General features: G+C 38.6%; 1 protein-coding gene across 9 annotated transcripts in view; it reads left to right on the top strand.

Moving 5' to 3' along the window:
* UTRN (utrophin) overlaps window positions 1-23,701 on the top strand; it is a 389,337-nt gene that overhangs the window by 284,763 nt on the left and 80,873 nt on the right. For all 9 annotated transcript variants that reach the window (XM_049799497.1, XM_049799498.1, XM_049799496.1 and 6 more), the window contains 4 exons: window positions 2,864-2,993; window positions 14,762-15,030; window positions 17,380-17,526; window positions 18,928-19,006. In XM_049799497.1, coding sequence (XP_049655454.1) covers window positions 2,864-2,993; window positions 14,762-15,030; window positions 17,380-17,526; window positions 18,928-19,006 — 625 coding nt within the window. The remainder of the gene's footprint in view (window positions 1-2,863; window positions 2,994-14,761; window positions 15,031-17,379; window positions 17,527-18,927; window positions 19,007-23,701) is intronic.

Genomic DNA, 23,701 nt, shown 5'->3' with positions numbered 1-23,701 from the left:
GATTGCACTTCTTTTATATAAAAGTCTTTAATATAATAATCAAATTCAGTATTGCAGCTTTTATGTTCCTTGCTGGGCTTTTTATGACTGACTTTTACTCTGTAGTGTTCTTGTAGATGTGATTTTTCCAATTAAATCTTTCTTCAGTCCGCTCAAGACAGGTGATATTTGAGCTCAAGATTAGATTTATAAGTGGGTTTCTTTTTTGTTCTGTTGCAGAGAGGTTTGCCTGGAAGGACGAGAGGGTATTATTGATATATTTGGTTATTCTGGCATCGTGTACTCTCATTGCTGTTCTTGTTTACTGGCAGAAAGAGACAGGGTGATATAGTATTGCTAAGAAACAAGAAATAAAGTTACCCAAGTTTGAGTGGCTGTTACAAAAATTATTTTTGCATCTGTGGCATAAGAAAAAAAAATTTATAAACCATAATGTAAGTCTGTGGTGTGCTCAAGATACTCTACTATCAAATTATTTCAATATTATTATTTCATGTGCAAGTTTTCTTTCATGCTAAAAGATTTCTTTGTCAAGATGTATTAATAAGGAATGCCATGGATGACTTGGAGTTGATGAGCTATATGGGCCAAAGTCTGAAAATCTTTTTGTTGTCAGCTTTGGTTTGAACAGCCTCAGTGGCAGCAATGGTGGAGGGGGACAGAGATTGAATCCAAGATATCTTAGGTCAAATTTGATTGAAGGTTTATTGAGGGTGTTCAGGAGAAAATTATGTACACAATATGTGACGGTAAATAGGAGAGACACAGCACAAGAGATCCATCTCTAGATTTTTTTCTAACTGCTGAAATTTCTTAGTAGGCTCAAAATCTGTCATAGCCTCCTTTTTCTTGTATGCTTCGGAAATATTTGTGAAAGCGCATGGAGGAAAAAAGAGTAATTCTAGAAAGATTTTCTACTTCACGCTGAAGTAAAGTAATCACACACACACACACACTCCTGTTTCTGACAAAATCTTTGAAATTTAAAGTTAAGATTATATTTTAAAGGTGCATCCACACAGGCTCTACTAACAAAAAGCTTTTTAAATGGGTAACTTTTGAGTCTTAATTGCACAGTAATGATAATAGCTTCCTGTCTGTCTTCTTTCCTGAAACAAATTCCTGCACTGAGAAAAGTCTCATTCTCATGTGTGTTATGTGAAATTAAAATGTTGATATATACTGTGCTGAGTTGAAGGGATTCTTCAGGAATGTTGCTTTCACAGTACTTCAGTTTCTGTAAAAAAAAAAAAATTACATTATTTATTAATTGATTTTTTTTTTTACAAAGTAGGGCTTGGTTTTTAAATTACAATTTTTGTTTCTTATTAAACATAGTATATATACTGAAGCCTACAAAGAATAGGGCGTATTGTTATTGTTGCTATACAAAAGCATGTAGAGAGAACACTGTTCTGAAGAGTTTTTTATATAAAGACAATAGTTACTGAAGATAGGACTATAATGCAAGTTCCTAAATGTGATGGAGGTTAGCATATTTTCAGTGATTAGTTTTTGTTGGGTTTCGAGGTTTTATTTAATTTGGAGCAGAAGTGAGAAGGCATGGAAGGATTTGGGAGGATGAGGAGGATAAGGGAATAAAGTAGGGGAGAAGGAGGGAAAAATAACATCCTGTCTCCTTCTAAGCTAAAGTCAAGAGGTAGGTGTTTTTCGTGTTTGTGGTACCAAGAGATTTACTGATGAGAAGGGTAAGGTAGCATTTGTGAGACTTTAATGGTAACTGTTTTTCACTATTTTCTGTAGTGGAAAGTACCTGTTTTGTTATGTAATTTTTTGAACACTGACTAACTGCTTTTCTTGAGCTGGAAGTGGGGCTGAGCAGCTTGTGTCAGCAAAATAAGCTTTGATTTTGTAACTGGAGCTAAAAAATATGTTGGAAAAATTAAGTGTAGCATTTTAATAATATTTAAAGCATCTCCTTTTGTGTTTCTGTTGGTAGAAAGTAATACAAATAAAACATGCAAAGCAGTTTCCTTCTAGGTGGGACAGATTTATAGCTATAAAACTGAATGGAAGAAAATGCTTTATAAAAAACATTACAGCTGACTACTTATGCCTTTTTTTTTTTTTTTTTTTTGTGAATGGTGGTTACACTTACCCTTTAAAAAAAGTCATAATTGCTGGAGAACAAAATATCCTGAAATTCATTTCCATCAGCATGAAAACATCTTAAAGATTTTTTTTTCTTTTTTTTCCTGTCTATAAGGCTCAATTGTTTCTGCATAATAAGGCTCAATATTTTTGGCTAATTTGAAGAATGTTTTTTCAGAATGTATTCTCATCATAAAAGGTCTGGTTACATATCTTCTAGGTTTTAAAAGTATTAATAAATAGGAGACACAAATAAGAGGCAGCATTTTCTAAGGAATGTAAAATACTTTTGCAATTCTTCTTAGCAGTTGTGAAATTATCTTCTGATGTTTCAGTAGGTGCAATTTTCTGTTATTCTATTTACCAAAAAAAGAAAAAGTTGTCTGTTGTAGTAACCTACTATATATTAGCAGTCCTGTTAACAGCAATAAACCCTTTAAATTTTACTTTTTAGAAGTTGATTGTAGCAGTTTCTGTTTCTGTTAGGTGAATGTTTTTAAAACCTACCATCATCATCTCTCTTGTGTTCAATTCTTCAAGTCAATTCATAAAGATTACCCTTCTAGCTTTAATTAATTTCTTGCAATTTCTGTTTTGTAAAATTTACGTTTTATCTTGCAGTCTGAATGACATGTTGGCTCTTACTCACTAGACAGGTCTGGTCAGAGAGGTGAAAACAGGGAAAATGGTATAGTATCTGTTGTTTGCAAGATGAAGTTACAAATGGCATTCTTCTTTCCCTTCCCAAAAGGCACTGAGGCGGGAACTGAAGGATAAAGAGCAAACCATTCTCAATGCTGTGGACCAGGCACGAGTTTTCCTTGCTGACCAACCAATTGAGGGGCCTGAGGAGCCAAGAAGGAGCTTGCATTCAAAAACAGGTCAGAAAATACTCTTTTCCAGGAATGGTCAAAAAGAAAGAAAAAGGGCTTGCATGTCTCTAGCACATATTTTTTATCCCAATTACTTGGTTAGACTTCAGAATTTTCCAAACCACATTTTGATTTATCCTCAAAGTATTAACACTCTGCTTTGCAAGTAGTCACATTTTAATGGAAGAAGTAGAAGAATCTCTATTTCCTTTTCTAATTTTTGATTCAAAACACTGAAGTCATCAGTTCTGTTCGTTTTTGGTGGGTTTTTTTCTTAACACAATAACATATGCACCTTCATGTCAGAATAGTAGTTCAAGGATGCATGTTCAAATGTAGATATGTTATTATTGCAAAGTTTTATTCCACAAATAGAAACAAATGTATTTGGTACTTTATGTCACTAGAAGTAAAAGGAATCAGCTTTAGGAAGGCACTCCTTACAGAATCTTAAAGATTTGAATTCTAGTTGAATTATTACTACGGAATAAGCCATAGCTATCCTAGAAATTATATTTGCATAGTATTTGTTGAGGTATTCGTCTATATCGGAGACCAACAAGGAGGTAATAATCCACCCCACCACCCCCCCGCCCCGCAAAATAGAAAAAATTACTAAATATCTGTGTAATTAAGTCCTAGAATTATGTTTCCAATACAAGATAGAACATTATAAAAATCTTACTTTTAATTACATAAGAATTGTTCTTGGAAAAGGTAGCAATCCGCTTTTACAGAAATAGCGGTTACTGTAAGATGTGAATAGTCTACTGTTCTGTATAATTTACAGAATTACAGTATAGGTTCTTGTGTTGGGAGTTAGGTTTTTTTTCTTCCCATACATCTTCCTATACATCTCCATAGCAAACGTTTTCAGTTTGTTCAGTGGAAACAACTAATCTTTCCTGCATCCATACTTTGTGTTATTTCTGTGCAAATTTTTATGCGGTTTCATATTCCCTAATTCAATTTTGTGAGAAAGTTTAAATAGCTGGTGATTAAAGCCAGTGAACCATTTTTCCCTGTGATTAGTTCTGGTACCTTAGCTGCTGTGATGTATCTTACTGCTTCCTTTTTGAACTCCTGATTCCTGAAAACATTCTGTTGGTCTTTACTCTCACACTTATTTGATATATTGCATCCCTAATGTTTTAGTTGGTCTAAATCACAAGCAACCTTGCAGTTGAAAAATAAGGAATGCTTGCTTTATATTTGCTCGTTCTTTCACACAAAAGTTTGAAGTCACAGATTCTCCTCCCAAAAGCCATAGAACCACCTAGCACGAATTATGCCAATGGATAAAATGTTCATTTTCTAGCAGGGGTTGATTTCAGTGATCTAGTCGGTGTTGACTGAAAGTGCAAGAACAAACTTCAGATGATGAGCTGAATCGTAAATTCTTGTTATGCAACCTATTGTTGCTGTTGTTGTTATTGCTACTACTATATTGTGCTGTACAGATGGCAGTGGCAAGAGAATAGCAGGGAATTTGATGACAATGGCAAACTGCATAACAATAATGGCCAGGCAGGTGGTCTGGAAGTGATGTGTGAGTGTCTCTTGTCCAGTTATCATGTTTGAAAACTGATCGAATATGCTCAGACTGGGAAGCTTCACAGATGTGTGTAGAACTTATTTTCCTCTTCCTTCTTCACACTCAGTAGTTCCATAGACTTTCTTTTTTTGCACATGTGGTGGGTTAGTCTTGGCTACCAGCCAAACTCCCACCCACCCGCTCACTGGCTTCCTTCACCTCGGTGGGGTGGAGGCAGAAGACAGGAAGACCAGGAGTGAGAAAGCCCATGGGTCAAGATGGAGACAGATGCAGATCCCTTACAAACTACTGTTATTGGCCAAACAGATTTAGCTGGGGGAAAAGAAACTCTTTACTACTATTTAAAATAAATATTCAGTTACTGATTTGGTAGTAGGAAACAAAAAGACAAACAGTAAAACCACAGCTTTCCTTCCCTGCTTTCCCAGGCTCAACTCGACTCCTTCATTCCGGTCTCCTTCACGCCTTTTTATGACTGCAGGTCGTGCTCAGCCTCCTCAACAGGGCAACGAATGGTGTGAGAGGGTGGGAAGGTGGTGGGTCCATGGTCAGCCTAGCAGTTTCTCTCTGCTGCATCTTTCTTCTCGTATCTTTCCTCTGCCCCAGGTGGGCTCTCCCTGGGGAATATCTGCCCCGCCGTGGGGTAGCTGCGCCTCCTCCTCTTCCTCTGACCTTGGCGCTCCCTCTGCTGCTTCTCCTTTTTGTTCCCCCCTCTTCCCTCTTTGGTGTTTTCTGCTGTTTCTTAAAGGCACTTTCCCTGAGGTGCCACCAGTGTGGCTGAGGGCCTCAGCTGTGCCCCGCGGTGGGTCGGCCGGAGCCAGCTCTCCCCACACGGGGCAGCCCCGGCCTCTCCCCACAGAGGTCCCCCTGGAGCCCCCCCTGCCAGCAGTGGGCACCTGCACCCCGCATAGAGCCGTGGTGCACTTTCTGTAGATTATTTAATAGACTTCCAGGCCAAAAGGTGTCTTCAATCATCTGCTCTGATCTCTTTTATATCATAAGCTGTTAAATTTCACCCAGGACTGAGTCTGCTAAATTTATTCTGATAAGTAATGCCACCAATCTCCAGAAAGCTGTGTCGCTGGATTTGAAGACGTCCAGACACACACAATTTTTCTTCTGAGTAACCATTTTCAGTGAAGGCTATGGGTGCGGGGCTTATGTTTGCTTTTAAAAATGTTTATTTTCTTTATTTTCTGTCAGTCTCTTGACCACTGGTACTGTCTGCAGTAGATTAAAGTTAACTCATTAACTTCAGTGAATTACATTTCATGTTGCTAAAGGGGAAGGAGTGTGGTTTTGGATTGTAAGCTGACTGTCTTTAAAAAAGTATTGATGAGCAGTACACACACTGTACAGTCATGGTTTGAACATGGTTTTGGCTGCTTCTATAATATAAATAGCAAAACCTTTTTTTAAAAGTCATAATTGCATTAATTGGAAAGTCGCTGTTTCTTGAGGTTAGTTCTTACCTTGTGTAATGGCAGGGGTGTTTAGGATGGATTTTAGCTAACCCAAAGAGAATAAAGGTTGTAAAATCACTTTCCGTTTTCTTCAACCTCTCCCTCATCATCCACTTCTTCTCCCCCCCCCCCCAAAGTTTTCATGTCAGGGAGGACATTGTTGCAAGGACAAGGTATGAGAGAGATTTAGGAGAAAACTGATAAGAATAAGTTTTGAACCTGATTGACTGAGACCTATTTTAAGGACCTGTGCATACATGCATTCATTGTTCCATCCAAAGAGAATATTCGTTATAGGATGCCTTATGATAACCTGTTATTGTCTCTAACGTTCTTGTTGATTTCAAAAACATCACTAGAATGTAAAATAGGTTATAAACAAGCCTTGGTTTCTTCTTTCCTATCTTGGCCCTATGCTTCCTATGTTGGCCTTCTACTGTAACTGGCAGATTCAAACACGGTTCTTCAGCTTCCAGGAAACTTCCTTCTAAGTTAATTTGATCTCCCATCTGTCTTTTCTTCTGATTTTGTTTTGCCCTGTTTCTGTAGGGAGGCCCCATCACAAAAAAGCAAGCTTCATGCTCTTCTTGCCTTTGAGCTGCTTCAGCATCTGAGTGGAGCTGACTGATAAACCAGCAGGCCAGCTGCTGAATTTTATAGATGGACAGGATAAGGAAACTGGAAATGGTCACTTTTTTTGGCTTTGTTGTCACTTACCCATGGTATAGCAGGAAACTTAGATCTAAATATGTTAATTATAATTTTCTATCCATAGTTACAGTGTGCTTCTTAGTAAGGTTACAGGCCACGGGAGACACAAAGGAAAGCAGAAATAATACTTTGTGTACCCAGGGTGCTACAAGCCAATGATACAGTTTTGCTGAAATTATGTCCTTAAAATTCCACTGATGCAGTGAGGGAGTGGACATAATTTTTTTAGAAGATAGCATAAACTAACATCCTAGTAGATTACCACAGGCCACTACAGTGATTCTCACTGCAATAGTGAATGTTTCCAGGAGTCTGCAGTATCGTCGAAGGTCTTCAGTGTCTTCTAGTTTTCTTACGGCAATGAGATTCCTAGCTTTGAAAGCTGTTTATTTGGTAGCAAAGGTTGTGATAAACACATCATTTAAAATTAAGTATTTACCATCTATTATCTCCTCTTAATTGAAAGTGTAGAAAACCCCATAAGCCACATCTGTGTTACAAGAGAAATATACTTTATTTAAACTTGTAGACCCACAACGTACTCATCTGTTTCAGACCTAAGTAAAAACTGAACTACTTTGATTCCTACCGCTGAACACATTCAGATAAATTCTCTGCCATAAGTTTTCCTCTCAGCAAGGAAGATGTCACTGGAAAAAGGCAATTTACTGTTTTCTAATGCATATAGCAGGCAGCATTTCTGTTCCCAACCACTTGTGCCTATCCACTAACTATCACGCACCACTGGAATAGGTTTTTTTGTTCTCTGCTATGCAGCTGGGCTGAGTATGAAGTCTTAGAGTGTGAAAATTAGAAGTGCTTAGAAGAGTGAAGAGGGCATGGCCCACTGGAGGTCAGTGGAGTCATGCCCGGAAACTACTTACACTATTTTGAACATTGCTGCCTCTGTTTTAGTTGGAGTTCATTCACTTGTGACTTTTGAGAGTTTCTTCATAAGAATAGATAAATGTGCAGTTGCCCATGAGAGAATCTCAAACTAAGTCTCTCTCTCCTTTTCAAATAGATCTCTTAGTCACCCTACAAGTTTAGTCCACCTGGGTACAGCCTTGAAATTCTTCCTGTAGAGCCTACGTGGTTGCCTGTTTGGAGTCGTATTAGTGAAGTTCAAGGAAGTTGTTTCTGTTTGCTGAGTGGTGTGGAGTGCAAACTTAGAGGAGTTTTAAGCCTGCATTTTTAACAGCTGAGTATTGGAAACAGGCTGCCCTGAGGCCATTGTGGTTAATTTTATTATTGGGGGGTTTTAACCATGAGGACCTCAGGATATAAGAAGAGTTCTATTCGTTCTTGACCTGTATGCTATGTTATGGCCCAGTTTTAGCTGAAATACAGGAATCTTCCCAGGTGGGAACCATGTTCTTAAACTTCAACTGTTGCCTTGTTTTAAACACTCCAGAAACCAGTGAAGCTTTGTCTGCAAGAGACTTCTAAGTTATGCTACTAGCAATGTGGATGACTGATGGATGTCAAAGGTTAGGACCTTGTTTGAAAGAAAATTCCTGTCTTATTCTCTAGAAGAAATATAGCTTAAACACAGTGTAAATGAGCCTCAAGAAAGCAGATTGGAAATTGCAGAATACTAAACAAAAAGTAAAGTGTATAGAGGAGAAAATGGCCTGAGGAAACTTGCTTAGAAGGTTCTATAAAGTTCAGAATGTGGATGTTTTAGAGTCCTGTGTTGTTGTTATAAGACACCATCAAGTCAGGGAGCCCTATCTTTTGTGCTGTCTGACTTGTCTTTGGTTTCTGGTTTTGTATTGTTTTGGAATAAAATAGATGCCTTTGGTTTGTTTTGAAATGCTGTTAGGGGATGTATATCTGTCTCCTGCAGCCTTGCTGAGGAGCTACCTGCCTTATGTGCTGTGCCAGAAAAAAATCTTTATTGATCTTTGGAAGAAATAAAAGGCCTGTTACAGTCTGCAGTCTCAGAGCTTTGGAAAGAAACATAGGATTAATTCCTTGCTTGCCTACAGTAACTGGGATACAATGGTGATAGCCTTCTCTCCATTAGTACTGTCCCTTTAACAGGAATTGGAAGACACAGTAGCTTGGTGATGCTTATAACAGTACTGTGATATGTGGATTTTTCTGGTTTTGTGGCAGAAGCAGACTAAAACTGAATTCATACCTGTTTTATGTTCCTGAAGCAATACAAACTTTGGGCTTCCACTGTGCAAAAGTATTGTGAACTTGCTTTGGATCACTGTTTATTACAAAATGGTGGCTTGTTTTTAGTGAAAAGTATTACATGTGTTTTAATTATATTGACAAATTACACTGGTTATGCTGGATAAATGCATAGTTTTTAGGCTTGCTGTAATCTTTAGTTTTCTGGAGATAGATGCTGTGGGACAACTTTTATTATCTCTTTTTTCCTAGAAGCTATTTTCTCTTTGATTCGTCCTTCTGTGTCCTCCCTACCAGCACCCACTGCGAAATATCAACAACCATTATTAAGGGATATGTATATTTGCTAGCGTTGTTCTCATTTGTCTTTATCTGGAGCTCATACTCCCGGCCCTTTCCAGAAGGATTCATCATACATGAGATTAACAGCTTTCATTTTCTCTGCTTTTTGCAATTCTGTCTTCTGCAGACCAAAGGTAATTTGTCTTTTATCCTGCAGAGACTTTCCTCATTCACTCTTTATTTAATTATATTTCTCTGGTTTAAAGAACTTTCTGTTTTGATAGAAGAAAACCTAAATGGGCTAAGATGAAAATGACTGTGCTTTTTTCTTTGTTTTAACTATGTATGCAGTAGATATTTGAATAGGAGAAAAAGGTGATATACTGGGTTATGCTTGCATGGTTGGGTCCTTGGAGTCTGACTAATTGCTACATTTCCACATTAACCACTTGCTGCTTATTCTTTAAGCTTGCTATTCCCATCCTGTCAGAACTAAGTTTTCTGTCCAGATTGTTAGAAACCTAGAGAATGCTTTCGCTGGAGCAATGCTAAAGACTTCATCGTGCAGCGATAGCAGTGCTTTTGGTTCTTCTGCTTAGGAGTTTGACAATGTGCCATTGTGTCTGTTCAAATGCTCTGAAAGTGTTCATAATGATTATAGTGCTGTGTCATCCAGTTTTTTGCTGCAAAGAATGAACAAAGGAAGAGATGATATTTGATGTAATGGGAGAGGGAGGGGGCATGAAAACAGCTCCGGTTCTAGTATATTTTATTAAGAATATAGCAAAACTGAAAGAAAATTAATGTAATTTTGACAAGATGGAAAGACACCACTAGTTCAAGTCCATATAATGAGTATCAAGCACAAATGCTTAGAATCAAAACTACTAGAGCCAGGAATAGTTTAAGAGATCTAAAGTGAATCCTTGAATTTTCTTCACTGATAAATTTCTGGGTAATTATTCTCCATATACATAAGTACGTAAGGGAGCTATATGCTGTAAAGTTCAGACCTGAAAGTTTTCCTTCCATGGTACTCTGTCTCTGCTGCAGATACAGAAAAACTGTTGGTCCTTTCATTGCTTTGTTTGTGACAAAAAATGCTTATTAAGATCAAGTTTTTTCCACTACAGAAGGAGACTTTTTTTCCTGCTCTTTCTCCCTGACTGCAAGGTCAGTTTATATCTTTCCTCTCTGGTAAACAGATGGTCCAGTGAATATAGGCTTTTCTTACTTTCTGAGCAGCTGCTGAAGGGGAGATAATGTAATAAATACCATAAAAAAAGCCCAAACAAGGGGGGGTGGGGAACCTGATCATTGAGAAGACTTTATATTAAATGGGGACAAAAAAGCAACAACCACTGTGTAGGGTTTCTCCACAGCAAAAAGGTACTGTTGTCTGCCAGTGTGTGTAATGACAGGCTGGCGAAACGAATTCCGAACTTGTAGAAGAAAACTCTCATTGTTAAGACATTATTTTATGGTATGCAACCAGTATCTTGGAGAATGTGTTACCTGCTTGAAAAAAGGTAATATGTTGCTTATTAATAAGTTGGGTTTTCATGATAGAAAACATGAAACTGTACAAGTTGTATTTCTCTCTTAAATGAATAGATGCTGAATGGTTTTATAGCTAAAAAAAAAATGTGTGTTTTGCTTTATTTCCCTAGTAAATGTCCTTTTAGGGCAAGTTTACAAGCAATTCCAAGGCTTTTGTAAAATAAAGCAGTCTTGCAATGAATTAATAGTTTTCAAATAAAATATGCAGCTGATACCCTTGCACAATTACACTGATTTGACAAATGGTCTTAAAAGTTGTTTCAGTTTTCAGTTCTGTTGGGATACTTGTATCACCTCAGTTGATCTGGAATCTTTTTCCCTCCCAAAATATGTGACTAGTCTGTCATGAGTAAAGCTGCCTTGTTTTAGCTGGCCAGACAAATAAAGTCAGGCTGATGTTCCCCTTTTCTATTCCCATGTATTGCTACAGCCGCTTTTTTTCTTACTGCTTCTACTGGAGCAAGAAACGCTCATTGAATCTGTTGTGTCAGTACCTTTGCGGACAATCCAAAAGTTTTGCAAGATTTTCAGCTCCTGCTAGAGCTTTCAGCATGTTCCTTGTCAAGTGACTGATCATTTTAAACAACCTGCTAATAATCTAGTTTAGAATTGTTAAGTCCTTCCAACTTTCTACTCTTTTATGCAGAATTGGTAGGGTTTGGCTCTGATAACAGGTAAAGGATGATGAAAGCACATGATGTTGGATAAAAGTGGCAGATTGCAGCTTTTCATATATGTAACTTCACTTAGTCCAGTTTCTGGGTATAATGTCTCCTGTGTTCACATGTTCAAGATGCCAACAAAGGAGGCTTCCTCCACTGGGTCTGCAATTTTCTGTCCCCTTTCAACAAAGCTCAGTATTCCCTTTCCTTGTGTAAAGTGTTCCAACTCTAGGTTCTCTCTTAATCATCATTTGAAGTCCTGCAGCTTTTACTCCTGAGGCCTGGTTGTCCTCAGCCTATAGTTGTATCATAGGATATCTCAACCTATGAGGTATCCTGTGATACTGAACCTGCCACTAGGTACAACTTCTGCATGCTGCAATTGACCTTGGCTTCTAGTTTGTTCACAGTCCCTTTGTCACTGGACTGTAGTGGATTCTCATTCATTCATCAATGGTATATTATTATTCTTAATAGTGAATAATTCCAGAACTACCTCCAGTAACAACTTCTTTGATAGCTTTAAGCAAGCCATTCTTGTAACTATTGGGTTTTTTGTTTAAAACAACAGTTTTTTGTCTCAAAGGTGTTTTGTTGTTTTCGGGGGGGGGGGTTGGTTTGTTTGTTTGTTGGGGTTTTTTTTTTTGCTTAGAACTTAAGCTTTATTTCTTTTCCTTTTCCTAAAATCTGTTGCAAAGCTTGGGGTAAAGATCATCCCAGAACTGTGTTGTCCTATGATGTGGTTTATTCTACTGTGACTTGCTCGAATTGCAGACAAGGTACAATTTATCACAGCCTTTGGTGTTCATCTTTATCTGGTCTGTCAGTATTGCAAATTGTGGGTTACTGCCGTGTCTCTATATCCCAGAGCTACATATATAATTTATATCTCTTTGCATTCCGTTAAGTATTGCAGGTTTTTGTCACAGCTGTTCCTCCCCAGATTCCTCTTCTGAAATACCCTCTTGCCATTGTGGTATCCCTAAGCCTGGCTAGCCTCTGCCTTCATAGGCAGGGTGCACGTGGGAAGTGCTCTCACGTGATAGCTTATGATACCCAGCAAGTCACTGAAGTACCTTGCTAAGCTCAAATTTTCTTTTGTCCCTCTCAGCTCCACTCTTTCTTCAAATGGCTCTGTTTTTTAAAAGAGCTTTTCTAATTCTAGAAGTCAAAATGTGCTCAAAAACCTACAGCCTAGGTATTTGTCTCCCTTCCTTTGGTGATGCTGACTCTTATTGATTGTCCTTGCCTCCCATTCTCCCTTTGTTACCATTGGTGGTACTTTTTTCTCGTATGTAACCACTTCTTAGCAAGTTGCCTTGTGCTTTAGGGCAACACTGGCTTCTTTGGCAACATCCTCTCCCCTTACACCACCAACTGAAATTGTGGGTTGTTGTTTGGGTTTGGTGGGTGGGATTTTTTGTTTGGTTTTGTGGGTTTTTTGGGTTTTGTTTCTTTTTTTCCTCTCATGGTGTCTGGATTGTGTTGCTGAATACTTTTCTGGTATTTGTAGTCTAGCAGTAGACTAATAAAGACTAGCAAGATTTGAAAAAACTTAAATATGTGGAATTGGTTGGCAGAAACTCTGTTTTTGATCCAGACAACTTCCTGTTGCTTTTACATCTGGGAAGAATGTACCTGCATTTTTCATCTAAAAATTGAATATATTCTAAGGATTTATTTTGTCTTAATTATTTGCAGTATGCTTCTCCATATTGGGTCCTATGGACAATAGTTGCATCACCAGAGGCATAGTAAGAGAACTTTTCCAACCACAACAGTGCATACACTTTGACATTCATATAGCCTTAGAAAAGCAAAAAGCTTCCTCCTCCCCCATTTTTTTTGTACGTTACCCCCTCACCATCCTTCTCCAAGTTAGCAGCTCCAAGCTTATTCAAGTTATAATGATTTTAAAGACAGTGTATCAGTAAATGGAAGATGGTCTGTCACATTTGACTTCTGAAAAAAATGGTGCTTTCATCTTTGCATTATTGTGTATAATTTTTTCATAGACAACACTTGAATTTTAATCACAAGAGTACTGTGATAAACCTTGTCTAAGGATTTTTATAAAGGAGTGAATATTAGAAGGCCAGTTGGCTTAGTTTTGGTGTATGCCACATCTCTCCCCCTTCTTTTGTTCTCTGGTTTCTGCATTATATCAAGTTTCCTCTGCTTGCTTCTCTGCCTGCAGAAACCGCATGGCTGTTATGCAGAAGGGGAATCGTCTGAGACTGGCTTTGTCATTACTGAAGCAACTCTTCCCTGGTGAAGGAAGCTACCCATGACTTTTTTCAGCAAGGTCACTCTGAGCAGCAGACAGCAGGACCTGCTGGGGATGTGTTAGGGTTTTCTTTTTAGCTTTCTGACTGTCTGGGTCTTGATCAGTCTCAAAATGAAGACCCAAGAAAGACAGTATGTTCTCTTATTGATAGACCACCTGACTGGATTGCAGAAATCATCTGTTGTAGAGAAGAGATAAACCACTGACCGACTTGGTGCTTGTTGTCAAAGAGGGCTGAAGCATGTCTGTAGTGTGGAGTTCCATCTGATGTCTTGCAGGCTCAGCAGAGACTAGCAATTTAAATATAAGCAATTTACTGAAATAATCAGCATTGTCTCCTGTGACTACACCCTGAGGCTGTGTGTGTGCCCACTTTGGCTTTGCTTATTCAGTGGCAGCTGGTCTTTGCTAACATGAATGGGATTTCCATGATTGCTGGGTTGTGTGGGATTTAGACACGTAAGCCTGAAATTTGTGAAAAATAGTGCGCCATAAGCTTGGCTCTTTTTCACTCAACAGGTTAATTGAACAGTTTTACATTTGCAAAACTTATTTAAAACAGCCTTTTAGGACTTTGATGTTAACACAGAAAAATGGATGTAGAGCTGCAGAACCGCTCACCACATTGTACTTGGTACACACTGGGTTTTGCTAGCGAATAGGAAAAGAAGAGGCATCCTGGGGGTAGGGTGGTGGAAGGTGGTGGCAAGTGATCCAGGAACAAAGCACCATTCTTGTTCTTTCTACATGAAATGGTCCCCAGGTTCCCTATTGCAGTTTCCAGTAGGGAAGAATGATCTTTTATTTCCTCCCCCTGGGCCTCAAAAATAAATCATCAGTAAGCTGCCTTTACTTTGCAGATATCATAACACGGGAAATCAGGACCAGTTTCCTGTCTTCTGATCAAACTTTATTTTGTCATCAGGAGTGATTAAGATTTATTTTAGTTATGGCCAGGTGGACTTTCTTCTACCTTGTACCTGCTGAAATAAATTATCAGTTGACTCGGGGCTTACTGACTGTCTTGAGCGTGTACCTCAGGAGCACTGCCTGTTTAACTAGACATGAGTAAGAGAAGAAATAAACAGTGTAACTTTTCTTTCCCTCTACAGAGTTGACCCCTGAGGAGAAAGCCATGAGGATCGCAAAAGCTATGCGTAAGCAGTCATCAGAGGTGAAAGAGAAATGGGAGAACCTAAATGCCAGTGCCAGTATCTGGCAGAAGCAAGTGGACAAAGCATTAGAAAAACTGAAAGACTTGCAGTGTGCCATGGATGACCTTGATGCTGACCTGAAGGAGGCTGAAAATGTGAGGAATGGCTGGAAACCTGTGGGAGACTTGCTCATAGATTCATTACCAGATCACATCGAGAAAACTACAGTAAGTGTGAACTCCTGGGAAATATTTAGCCTGAGAGTCAGACCCCTCCGTTCTACTACCCCTAATCACATGATATATATATATATACACTGTATACCTAAATTCTCACGTATAGTTTAAAGTGCTCTTTAAAGACTAGATCTGAGGTCTCAAAAAAAGTCCACTACTGTGCCACGTTCACTCTCAGCTGTGATTGCATAAGCACATGTGATCAGCAAGCTACAGATGTGTATGGAATATAACATTCATTAAATGAAAAATATTGTGTTCTAGGATGTAAATATTTTCCTCCTAGAAATACTGTCTAATCCATAGTTAGGCCATGGGTGTATTTGGAGCTTTGCCCAAGCAGTGAAGTATGAGTGAACCGAGTCAGTTATCATCCCGGCAGTTGACAGTAGGCTTCCCTCCTTTTTGTAGTGGTGAGCTGTCAGATCTGTTTGGCCATCATGTATAGCTTTCTTCTTAGAAAAACATTTATAGCTCTTTCAGTCATACAGAAGTATAAATATACTTTTAATTTCTGTTCCTTAACTTTCACAAACTTCACACGTCTATTGTCTATTTAATCTTGTATGAGTGAAAATTTGTATTTGCTTTTACTTTAGCCTGGCTTCTCTTCAGGATTATTTCAAAGTGAAGAACACATACCATATAATGTTCTCACGGGCATACCAGTTCTTGCAGCCACGGTTCCAGGCCACCCATGCAAGGGCTCAGCACCCCGAGGCATGGCTGCTCGTGATAGATAGTAGTTGTCCCCTGCTTAGCTGCATGGGTTGGATAGGGACCCAGTAATGTATCGCTCCCCAAAGAAGGAATACCTTCTGATAACCAACGTTGTCCAGGAAAGCTGACTGGTAACAGCGCAGTGCTTGGGGGAGTGGCTGAATATCAGGGATTCCGGGAAAACATGTGGGTAGGTAGAGGGAATTGTTTCAGGCAAATCTTGCAGTCGTCACCAAGCTTCTGTTTCACAAAAACCACTTATCAGTTTTTAAGGTCAAGAATGAATATGGTAAAAGATCAGAGGACCCTGGGGTCATGTACCCGGCCATCCATGTCTTCAGCATGGGATGCTGGTGTTAGAAGAATGAAGGGCCATGGGCTGCAACCAGTTTTCCACAAATATTCTCTCTATGTATACACAGCCTGTGGCCTCATATGAGGGCTGCGTTATTTCACATTTATCAATGTAAGCATCCTCATTCTCCAAATGTTGTTGTTGCTTTCAGGTTTAATGGAACAAAAATCTTTAAAACAAAGGCAGTCAAAGCTGATTTATATCCAGACTGCTGCTGTTTTGAGTAATGCATCTTCTCCTCCCCCCCTCTTACATTTTAGTATAGGTACTAAAGCAAGCACTAAGATGCTGATGCTGAACAGCCTTTGTTCTCATGTTAAGAAGCGATTTGTCGTATCTTGATGGATTTTTCTGTAAATAAGAGTAAAGCAAAGTCTTTTAGATTTTCATGGCTGTGGAAAAACTGAAACATCTGCTGAAGTAATAGCTGCTTGCTGGCTGTCCAGAAGCCAAACGCTTCTTTCTTGCCAGTACGTGCCTTCTGTTCCTGGGCCTGATGAGAGAGATTTTGAAGGGAGGTAAATAATTGAAATGTCCAAAGAAAATATTTTTTTCAGTTGTTTTGGCTTGTTTTGTGATTTTGAAGCAAGCCATTTATAGGATTGAACAATTAACTGCTCACAGCAAGAAAGACATTTGATGCATCTTTTCAACTGTAACTAAAACTTGCATCAATTTTGTTTTAATACTGTATTTAGTTCCATTTGATTCAATAAACCTTTTTCTTCTTTTTAATCATTGTAGTAGTTCTACTGTACAGTTCTAATCGGGTAAAACATTGTCCTCCTTTTCCTTAGAAGATACATTCCTTCATGCTTTGCTAATTCAATAATAGTTTTTAAATTGAATTTTTGTCAGCTGCTTAATACTGGAAAACTGTAGTTACTGAACACTTTTTTTTTTTTTTTAAGGGCACTTGAGGCTGTATACTGCTAAAGCTCCTGATAGGGCATTGCATATTTCTTTTTGGAAAGAAAAGCTCTAAAGCCATATGGCACCACTAAAAACCTTATTTAAATGGTTTTAAGGATGCAATTTGGATATGGGTATTTGGCTAAATTTCATTTTTTTCTCTAAAGATGAATATGAAAGAGTTAATAAGAATATTGAAGTGAGTGAACTTTGTTTGCTGGAGAACCGAGTTGAATACAGTTGTTTAGCATAAGCTGCCACATTAGGCAAGTCAGCACCATGTTGAGTTTACAGTGGGTTTTGTGCTGCTCAGATGTCTGTTCAACATAAATGTATGCTTCTTACTCTTTTAGGCTTTTAGAGAAGAAATTGCTCCCATCAACCTGAAAGTTAAAACAGTGAATGATTTGTCCAGTCAGCTGTCTCCGCTTGACCTTTATCCATCGTTAAAGATGTCTCGTCAACTGGATGATCTTAATATGCGGTGGAAACTTTTACAGGTATTCTGAATATGTACAGTAGGTGGGAAGGAAGGGGCGCTTCTCACTCCTGTTCTCCTAAAAGAGGCATTATCACCATTTGTTCATTATTTCTGTCCTTAAGGTGTTACTTTAGTGGTACAAAAGCAACAAAGGGAGATGTCTTTCCTTCTATGGCTTGACCAAAAGCTTTTCCTTTCAAGCTGTCTCAGCAGTTTATTCACTCAGGAGACCACATTAATCTCTGGAGACTAGTGGGAACTATTGCTGCGTGCTTTTTTGTATGTCTTTTAGCAGTATTTTTACTGCATAAATCGTTGTTACTGAAAGCTGGTGTACATACTTCTGTTGTGTTTCCAGCTCCTGTTAAAGCTGTTTTATTGTGGTTTTGAATGTTCAGTTTCTGCAGAGAATTTCACTTAAAGTGACTTAAGTATTAGTAGAGCTATAACAAGATGTGAGCAAGAGCACATTTAGCATTATACAACAGAAGAGGGTATGCTGTGAGAGAGATTCAAATTGCTTAGTTATGATTATTGTGCTTAAATGGTCTGAGAAAGGTAAATCAATGTGCTTGATTACAGTTATAACTCATGCAGAGTTTCACAGCGAATGGTTTAATGAAGTTTCTTACATCAGTTAAAGTTCATTTATCAATTTTTGCACTTTCTCACTTTTTTTTTTTTTTTTGGCTAGGAAATACTTATTGTGAGTCAGCTGCTATTTATTTCTTTACCTGGTTTCTAAAGGTGATACTAAGTGTCTGAAAGAATGGGGGGAAGGATGGAGGATCTGTTGCCTCTCTAGCTGAGGGTAGTGGGACTGAATTTTCAAAACCTGGGCATCAGCTTCTGGGCTAGTCGTTTTGAATCAGTCACTCCTGAGAGGAAAAACTACTAATGTGTCATATCAGTCCTTCCCTTTCCTAATGTAATTTGGTAGTGGGTTTCTTCTCCCCACCCCCCTCAACTTGAGTTAACTAACCAGCCAGTCTGCTGCTGGGTGTGCTAGTGCAGTTTCAATTAATAAACCAGGGGGAATCATGTCAGCCAGTGAAGTGGTATCTTCCAAAATGGTTCTGTGCTGGAAAGGTAGCTGCGAGATCAATGCAATCAAACTGAGACTGGACAACAGAAGAGCTGGGAGGAGGTCAGAAACTCCAGCGGTTGGCTGTAGTCACCATCAAACTACTATTGTTTGTTACTGATCTGCAGTACTCACTCAAGAACTCTGCAAGATATGAACACGACTTTCATCGGGCAAATGAAAAAAAGTAGCCTTGAATAGCTGGATGTTTAATAAATGCTATGACACACAGATGAATTTAACTAAAATGAATGTAAGCAAGTGTTTTTATTATCATGGCTCTGGTGTTACAAAGTAAATGCAATGTAAATTTTGTGCATGCGTGTTTATGTGTAGGTGTCCGTAGAGGATCGCCTTAAACAGTTACAGGAGGCACACCGAGATTTTGGGCCTGCATCCCAGCACTTTCTTTCCGGTAAGTTCTTTGAATTAATAGATGCATGTGAGATATGACAGCTTTCTCAGACAGTGACTGCTCTTCACTCCAGGTTTCCCTATGGCTTGAGGAACAGGAAGTTCCCCTTCCATGTTGTTAACTACCTCCCTGTTTTTGCAGGGCTGTTTCATCTTCTTAACTCCACTGACATTCTCACTGGCATGTTTCCCTTGGGGATCACTGCAATATCTTGCCGAGTTATGGTTGTGCCCAGTCTGACCTGTGGCTGTTCCAGAATCTGTGTGTGTTCATACCCACATCCTCTCATCCCCTGCTACCTCTTTCCTCAGTTTCCTTTTGCTTCCACACTTGCTGGAATGACACAAAGGAAGAGCTGCCTGGATTTTTTTTTTTTTTTTTTAATTAAAGGCTTCATGTCATACATTCCTGCAACTTCAAATAAAGGTGCGGGGAAAGCAAACCTGCATCACTTCCTCTTGAGATCCATCCTTGCATCATCTTCTATTTAGTGAAAATTTTAGAGAAGTAAGCCTACAATCTCCCATATACTAAGAGGGCAAAAGCAGATGCTTTTTCTCCCTCGTTCTCATTTAAATTATTCGTTACAGATAGATAGGTTGTGATATCACGATCCATGTTGATTTCCTGATGTTCTAGCCTGTCTACCATCATCAGAGCACACGATACAAAGTGTTAACCCAATCAGCTCTCCAGTTTTTAACTGAGAGCTTCAGTAATAAAGACAAAATTTTTGCAGGAGTTGAGAAGCGAACATAAAAATGAGCAGCTCTGTGCCAGACATTCTCAAGTGCTGTATGTCACTGTATAGCTAAACAGCTAATATAATTTAAAACAATAAATAAATCTTGATTTCTTCTTGAGTTACATGACAACCATGTTCTTATTTTAAATTGACAACTAGTTTTTCAGTAAACAGCATGATAAACAAGATGCAGTGTATTTAAAATATTACAGCTGTTATGCAAAATAATGATTCCTGGAGCCACTTTGTCCTTTTTTTAAATTGACGGAGCAAACAAACAACTTTAAAATCATGTGATTTTTGTTTTATTTTGTTTTATTAAAACCCATTAAAAGTATTGCATAGTGTTGCCACAGTGGTTTTGTAGCCCTTCCAATGTCAAACTTGTAACCTTGATCTGGACAGTACACCTATGTAATAATTTGCTAAAAAGACTATATATAGAGCGGTACCTTTGGCACTGTTGGAAAATACTAGATTAACTGTTTGGGAGAGTAGTCACTCTAGTCTGCGTAATTAAAACAGACTAGGGAGCAGTGTAGAGAAGATGCAGTTTCCCCTACTCTAGCTGGTTTGAGGAGTTCCTGACTTCACTCCTGTCAATGTTGAAGCTGTTCACCTCTTCTCACCTGGACCAATGCAAATGTTCGGGTCGCTCGTTGGGGCCGGGGGGTGGGGGAGAATCAGTGAAAAAGTCCCCATGTAAAACAGGGAAGCCTGCCAGGCAAGGTTGGCTTGTTTCGTTTGCCTTGACCTGGATCATTTCCTTGATTTGGCTTACAGCATGCCACAGCACATAATTGCATTCACAAGACTGAGTGGTGAAATGGCTTTGTTGCTGGATAAAACGTTCATAGTATTATGTCCAAAGAGACTATGCATTGCCTTATCAACATGCCTCAGCCTTGCTTAGGGCATCTTCTGCAGGCTTATGGGGACATTTGGTTTTAGTTATATATAAAAGTCAAGAAGGGAAAGTTTCCAGAATGCCTGTTGGTAGATACCGCAAAGAGCTATAGCCAAGTACCACAGTCCTGCAAAACCAAATAATATGCAGTTATCCATTTAAATTATTTGTTAAAAACAACCAACCCCCTTCCCCACACAAACTACAGTGAAAACTTCTTAAAAAAACCAAAACTGTTTTAAGAGCTTGAACTAGACAAAGTTACAGAACTTAATACCTACAACTTTATATAAAGTCTGTTAAATGAATGTCAGGGACAGTAATTCAAAAGGAAAGTAATAAAAAAATCATTAAATCTGGAAAAATGAAGGCTTTATCCTGACAGGTTGAAATAGTGTGTATTCTAAATCAAATTTTTCAAACCTTTTTAGCAGCCATAAATGACTTCTAACTCTGAGGAACAAGTAGAGTGGTAGTCTGAATAAAATAATCTCAAATTCCGAAAACCGAGATTATGGTATGTGTCATGCAAATATTTATCTCCAGAGTTGCACGTCTGAATTAGAGAGGAGGTTTTTATCTGTGTTTGTTTGACAGCAGCTGTTTTAAATTTACCTCATCTACTTGTTACTCTTCTTCCAAATCCTAACAAGAGACCATAGCTTGCCATCACACCATTTTCTGCTGACTAGCTCCCAGTTGTCATTTAATCAGTAATTTGTGCTAGCAAAACACCCATTTCTACCTATTCATCAGACTCATAGAATCACAGAATAGCCCAGGTTGGAAGGGACCTCAAAAGATCATTTGGTCCAACCCTTCATGAGAAAGGGAGCCTAGATGAGATTGTCCGGTACCCTGATTCCAGCCCCCTTAATCCAGTGATTTCATCTCTGCAGTGGCCAATTACATTTCTCTATTAAAAAGACACAGTGCAGTGTTTAATACTGCTCTTGGAGTTGTTGGAACACCAATTGCATGGATTCATCCAGACCATCGCTAAGAAAGCGCTTCAGAATATTTTTGAAGACTAGCAAACAATATGACATTGGCCCTTCCTAAAATGTCTTGCAGTAGGAGGCTGAGGTAGAGCAGTATTAGTAGGCCACTACAATCTGTGATCGCTCTCTTTGCTGAGCTATTTTTCCCCTCCCATATGTGGTAGACAAAATTTGATTGCTCTTTTTTTCAGTGTTTTTGAGATGGAAAGTAAGTTCCTTGCAAGTTAGTTACTGATTGGTAAATTTTACACATCCCAAAAGAAGAAGAATCTTTACAATCTGTTGTTCTTTGCAAAAAGATTGTTTTGCTGTCTCCTGCCTTTAGAAACAATAACTTGGTTTTTTTCTGTAGTTAATTTATTTTCTAAGGCCCATGATCCACTCCTCTCTGTTGTTTCTTATATGCTTTCTTAGAAGAATCCATGAACATCCACAGAGTGCTGAATTCAGATGTTCATTAACAAATAGCCTAGGTCTTTAAGTGGCCTGCTCAAAGCATTTCTGAGTGGTGTCCAGCCTTACTAATATCTGCAGGCCTGCTAGTGAGTGCCAGAATTGATAACTACTCTGTTCAGTGTTCTTTGAGAAACTGATTTAAAAAAAAGAATGGGAATTTCATTTATGTGGAGTTTCATGCAGCAGAGAACTGGCAATGTTTTTAGAAAGGTTGTTCCCAAGTAAATAGAGTATGACTTGCTCCGTAGTAATTAACAATTTAATTTATTACACTGTGTAGTCCATATCTGTTGTCAGAGCAGAATATCTATAGTCTGTCATAGCACATAAATCGTACCAAAGCAAACTGTGGCCAGATTTTTCTTCTTAGTTAGCTGACATAATTAGTGTAGTTGTACTGGAGCCACCATAGGTGCCAAATTGCAAAACTAAAGAATGAAAATCTAAAGCTGATGGCCACCTTTACCAATCTGGTTGATTTTTTTTTTTTTTTCTTTTTTCAGAGTTATGAATGCTTAAGGATTATTTTTTAGGTAACTACCTCTATTTGAGCATTTAGCCTTTATTATGTTTTTTCTTTACCAGGTAACTACCTACCTCTTTATTAGAAATGTTATTTTCTTCTTCAAATAGTGATACGGAATTTTCTCTATTTTTTTCCACTGAATAATGTGGTTTACTTGGTTCCTGTAGTTTCCCAAATATTCTTCCCAGTTAATCTATCTTTAAGTATGTGAAAGTTTCTTAAATTATAAGCCATGACATTTTGTGTGGTCCAGGAAGGGGTCACAGCCATTAAAGCGCTCAGGGAACCAGCCGGCTGGGAGCCGGGCGAGACCTGCCTTTCTCTGCAGCAGCACCAGCCTATGGGGCTTACACAGCTTGTAGGTCTTCACTGCAGCCTTGAGAGGTCTTAGAGGAAGAGGAGAGAGTTACTTTCAAATGATTTTTTTTTTTTTGCCAAAGAGGGATGAGCTCTAAAGTGGGCCATGCTTGCAGAAAATTACATCCATTGAGAGTTTAATTACTTGAGATCCAATGTGGATCAACGATGTGTCTCATTTTACCAGGTTTTTAAATGGGTGTTAGCACCTAAGAGTAGGTTTTGGCATATTTGTACAGCATAAATTCATCCCATTGTGATGGTAAGTTATTCCTAGCTGTTCTTTCAATCTCTGCTTCTACTAGTGAATCTAGTGAAGTGAGTTTCTTCTATGATAAAACACTACTTAACCAGGCACTAGTCTGGGCTAATTTCTGGTAGGACACATACATACCTATAGTTCTTCAGTAAATAGCTACTTTTAAGTTGTGCACCAGGAGTTCTGTTGGCCTGAACGCTTTTCCCCCATTAATCTCCTGGGATCTTTAGATAAGCAGATTTGTAGCGTCATGTATGACTTCATGCCTTTTGCAACTCTGTGTGCAGAAGGCTTCTGGATGTTATGGATGTTATCTGTTGATGTATCAGACCTGTCTAAGTTCTGCAAAGATTACTGCTGTTCAGCAAGGAGTGCAAGACAGGTTTTAATGCCTTTTTTGTTGGTCATACAGTGTTAATCATTATTAAATTTGAGTTGCAAATA

Source organism: Accipiter gentilis, chromosome 5 (assembly GCF_929443795.1).
Source record: "Accipiter gentilis chromosome 5, bAccGen1.1, whole genome shotgun sequence".
NCBI lineage: Eukaryota > Metazoa > Chordata > Aves > Accipitriformes > Accipitridae > Astur > Astur gentilis.
This window is presented reverse-complemented; position numbering and strand designations above follow the sequence as displayed.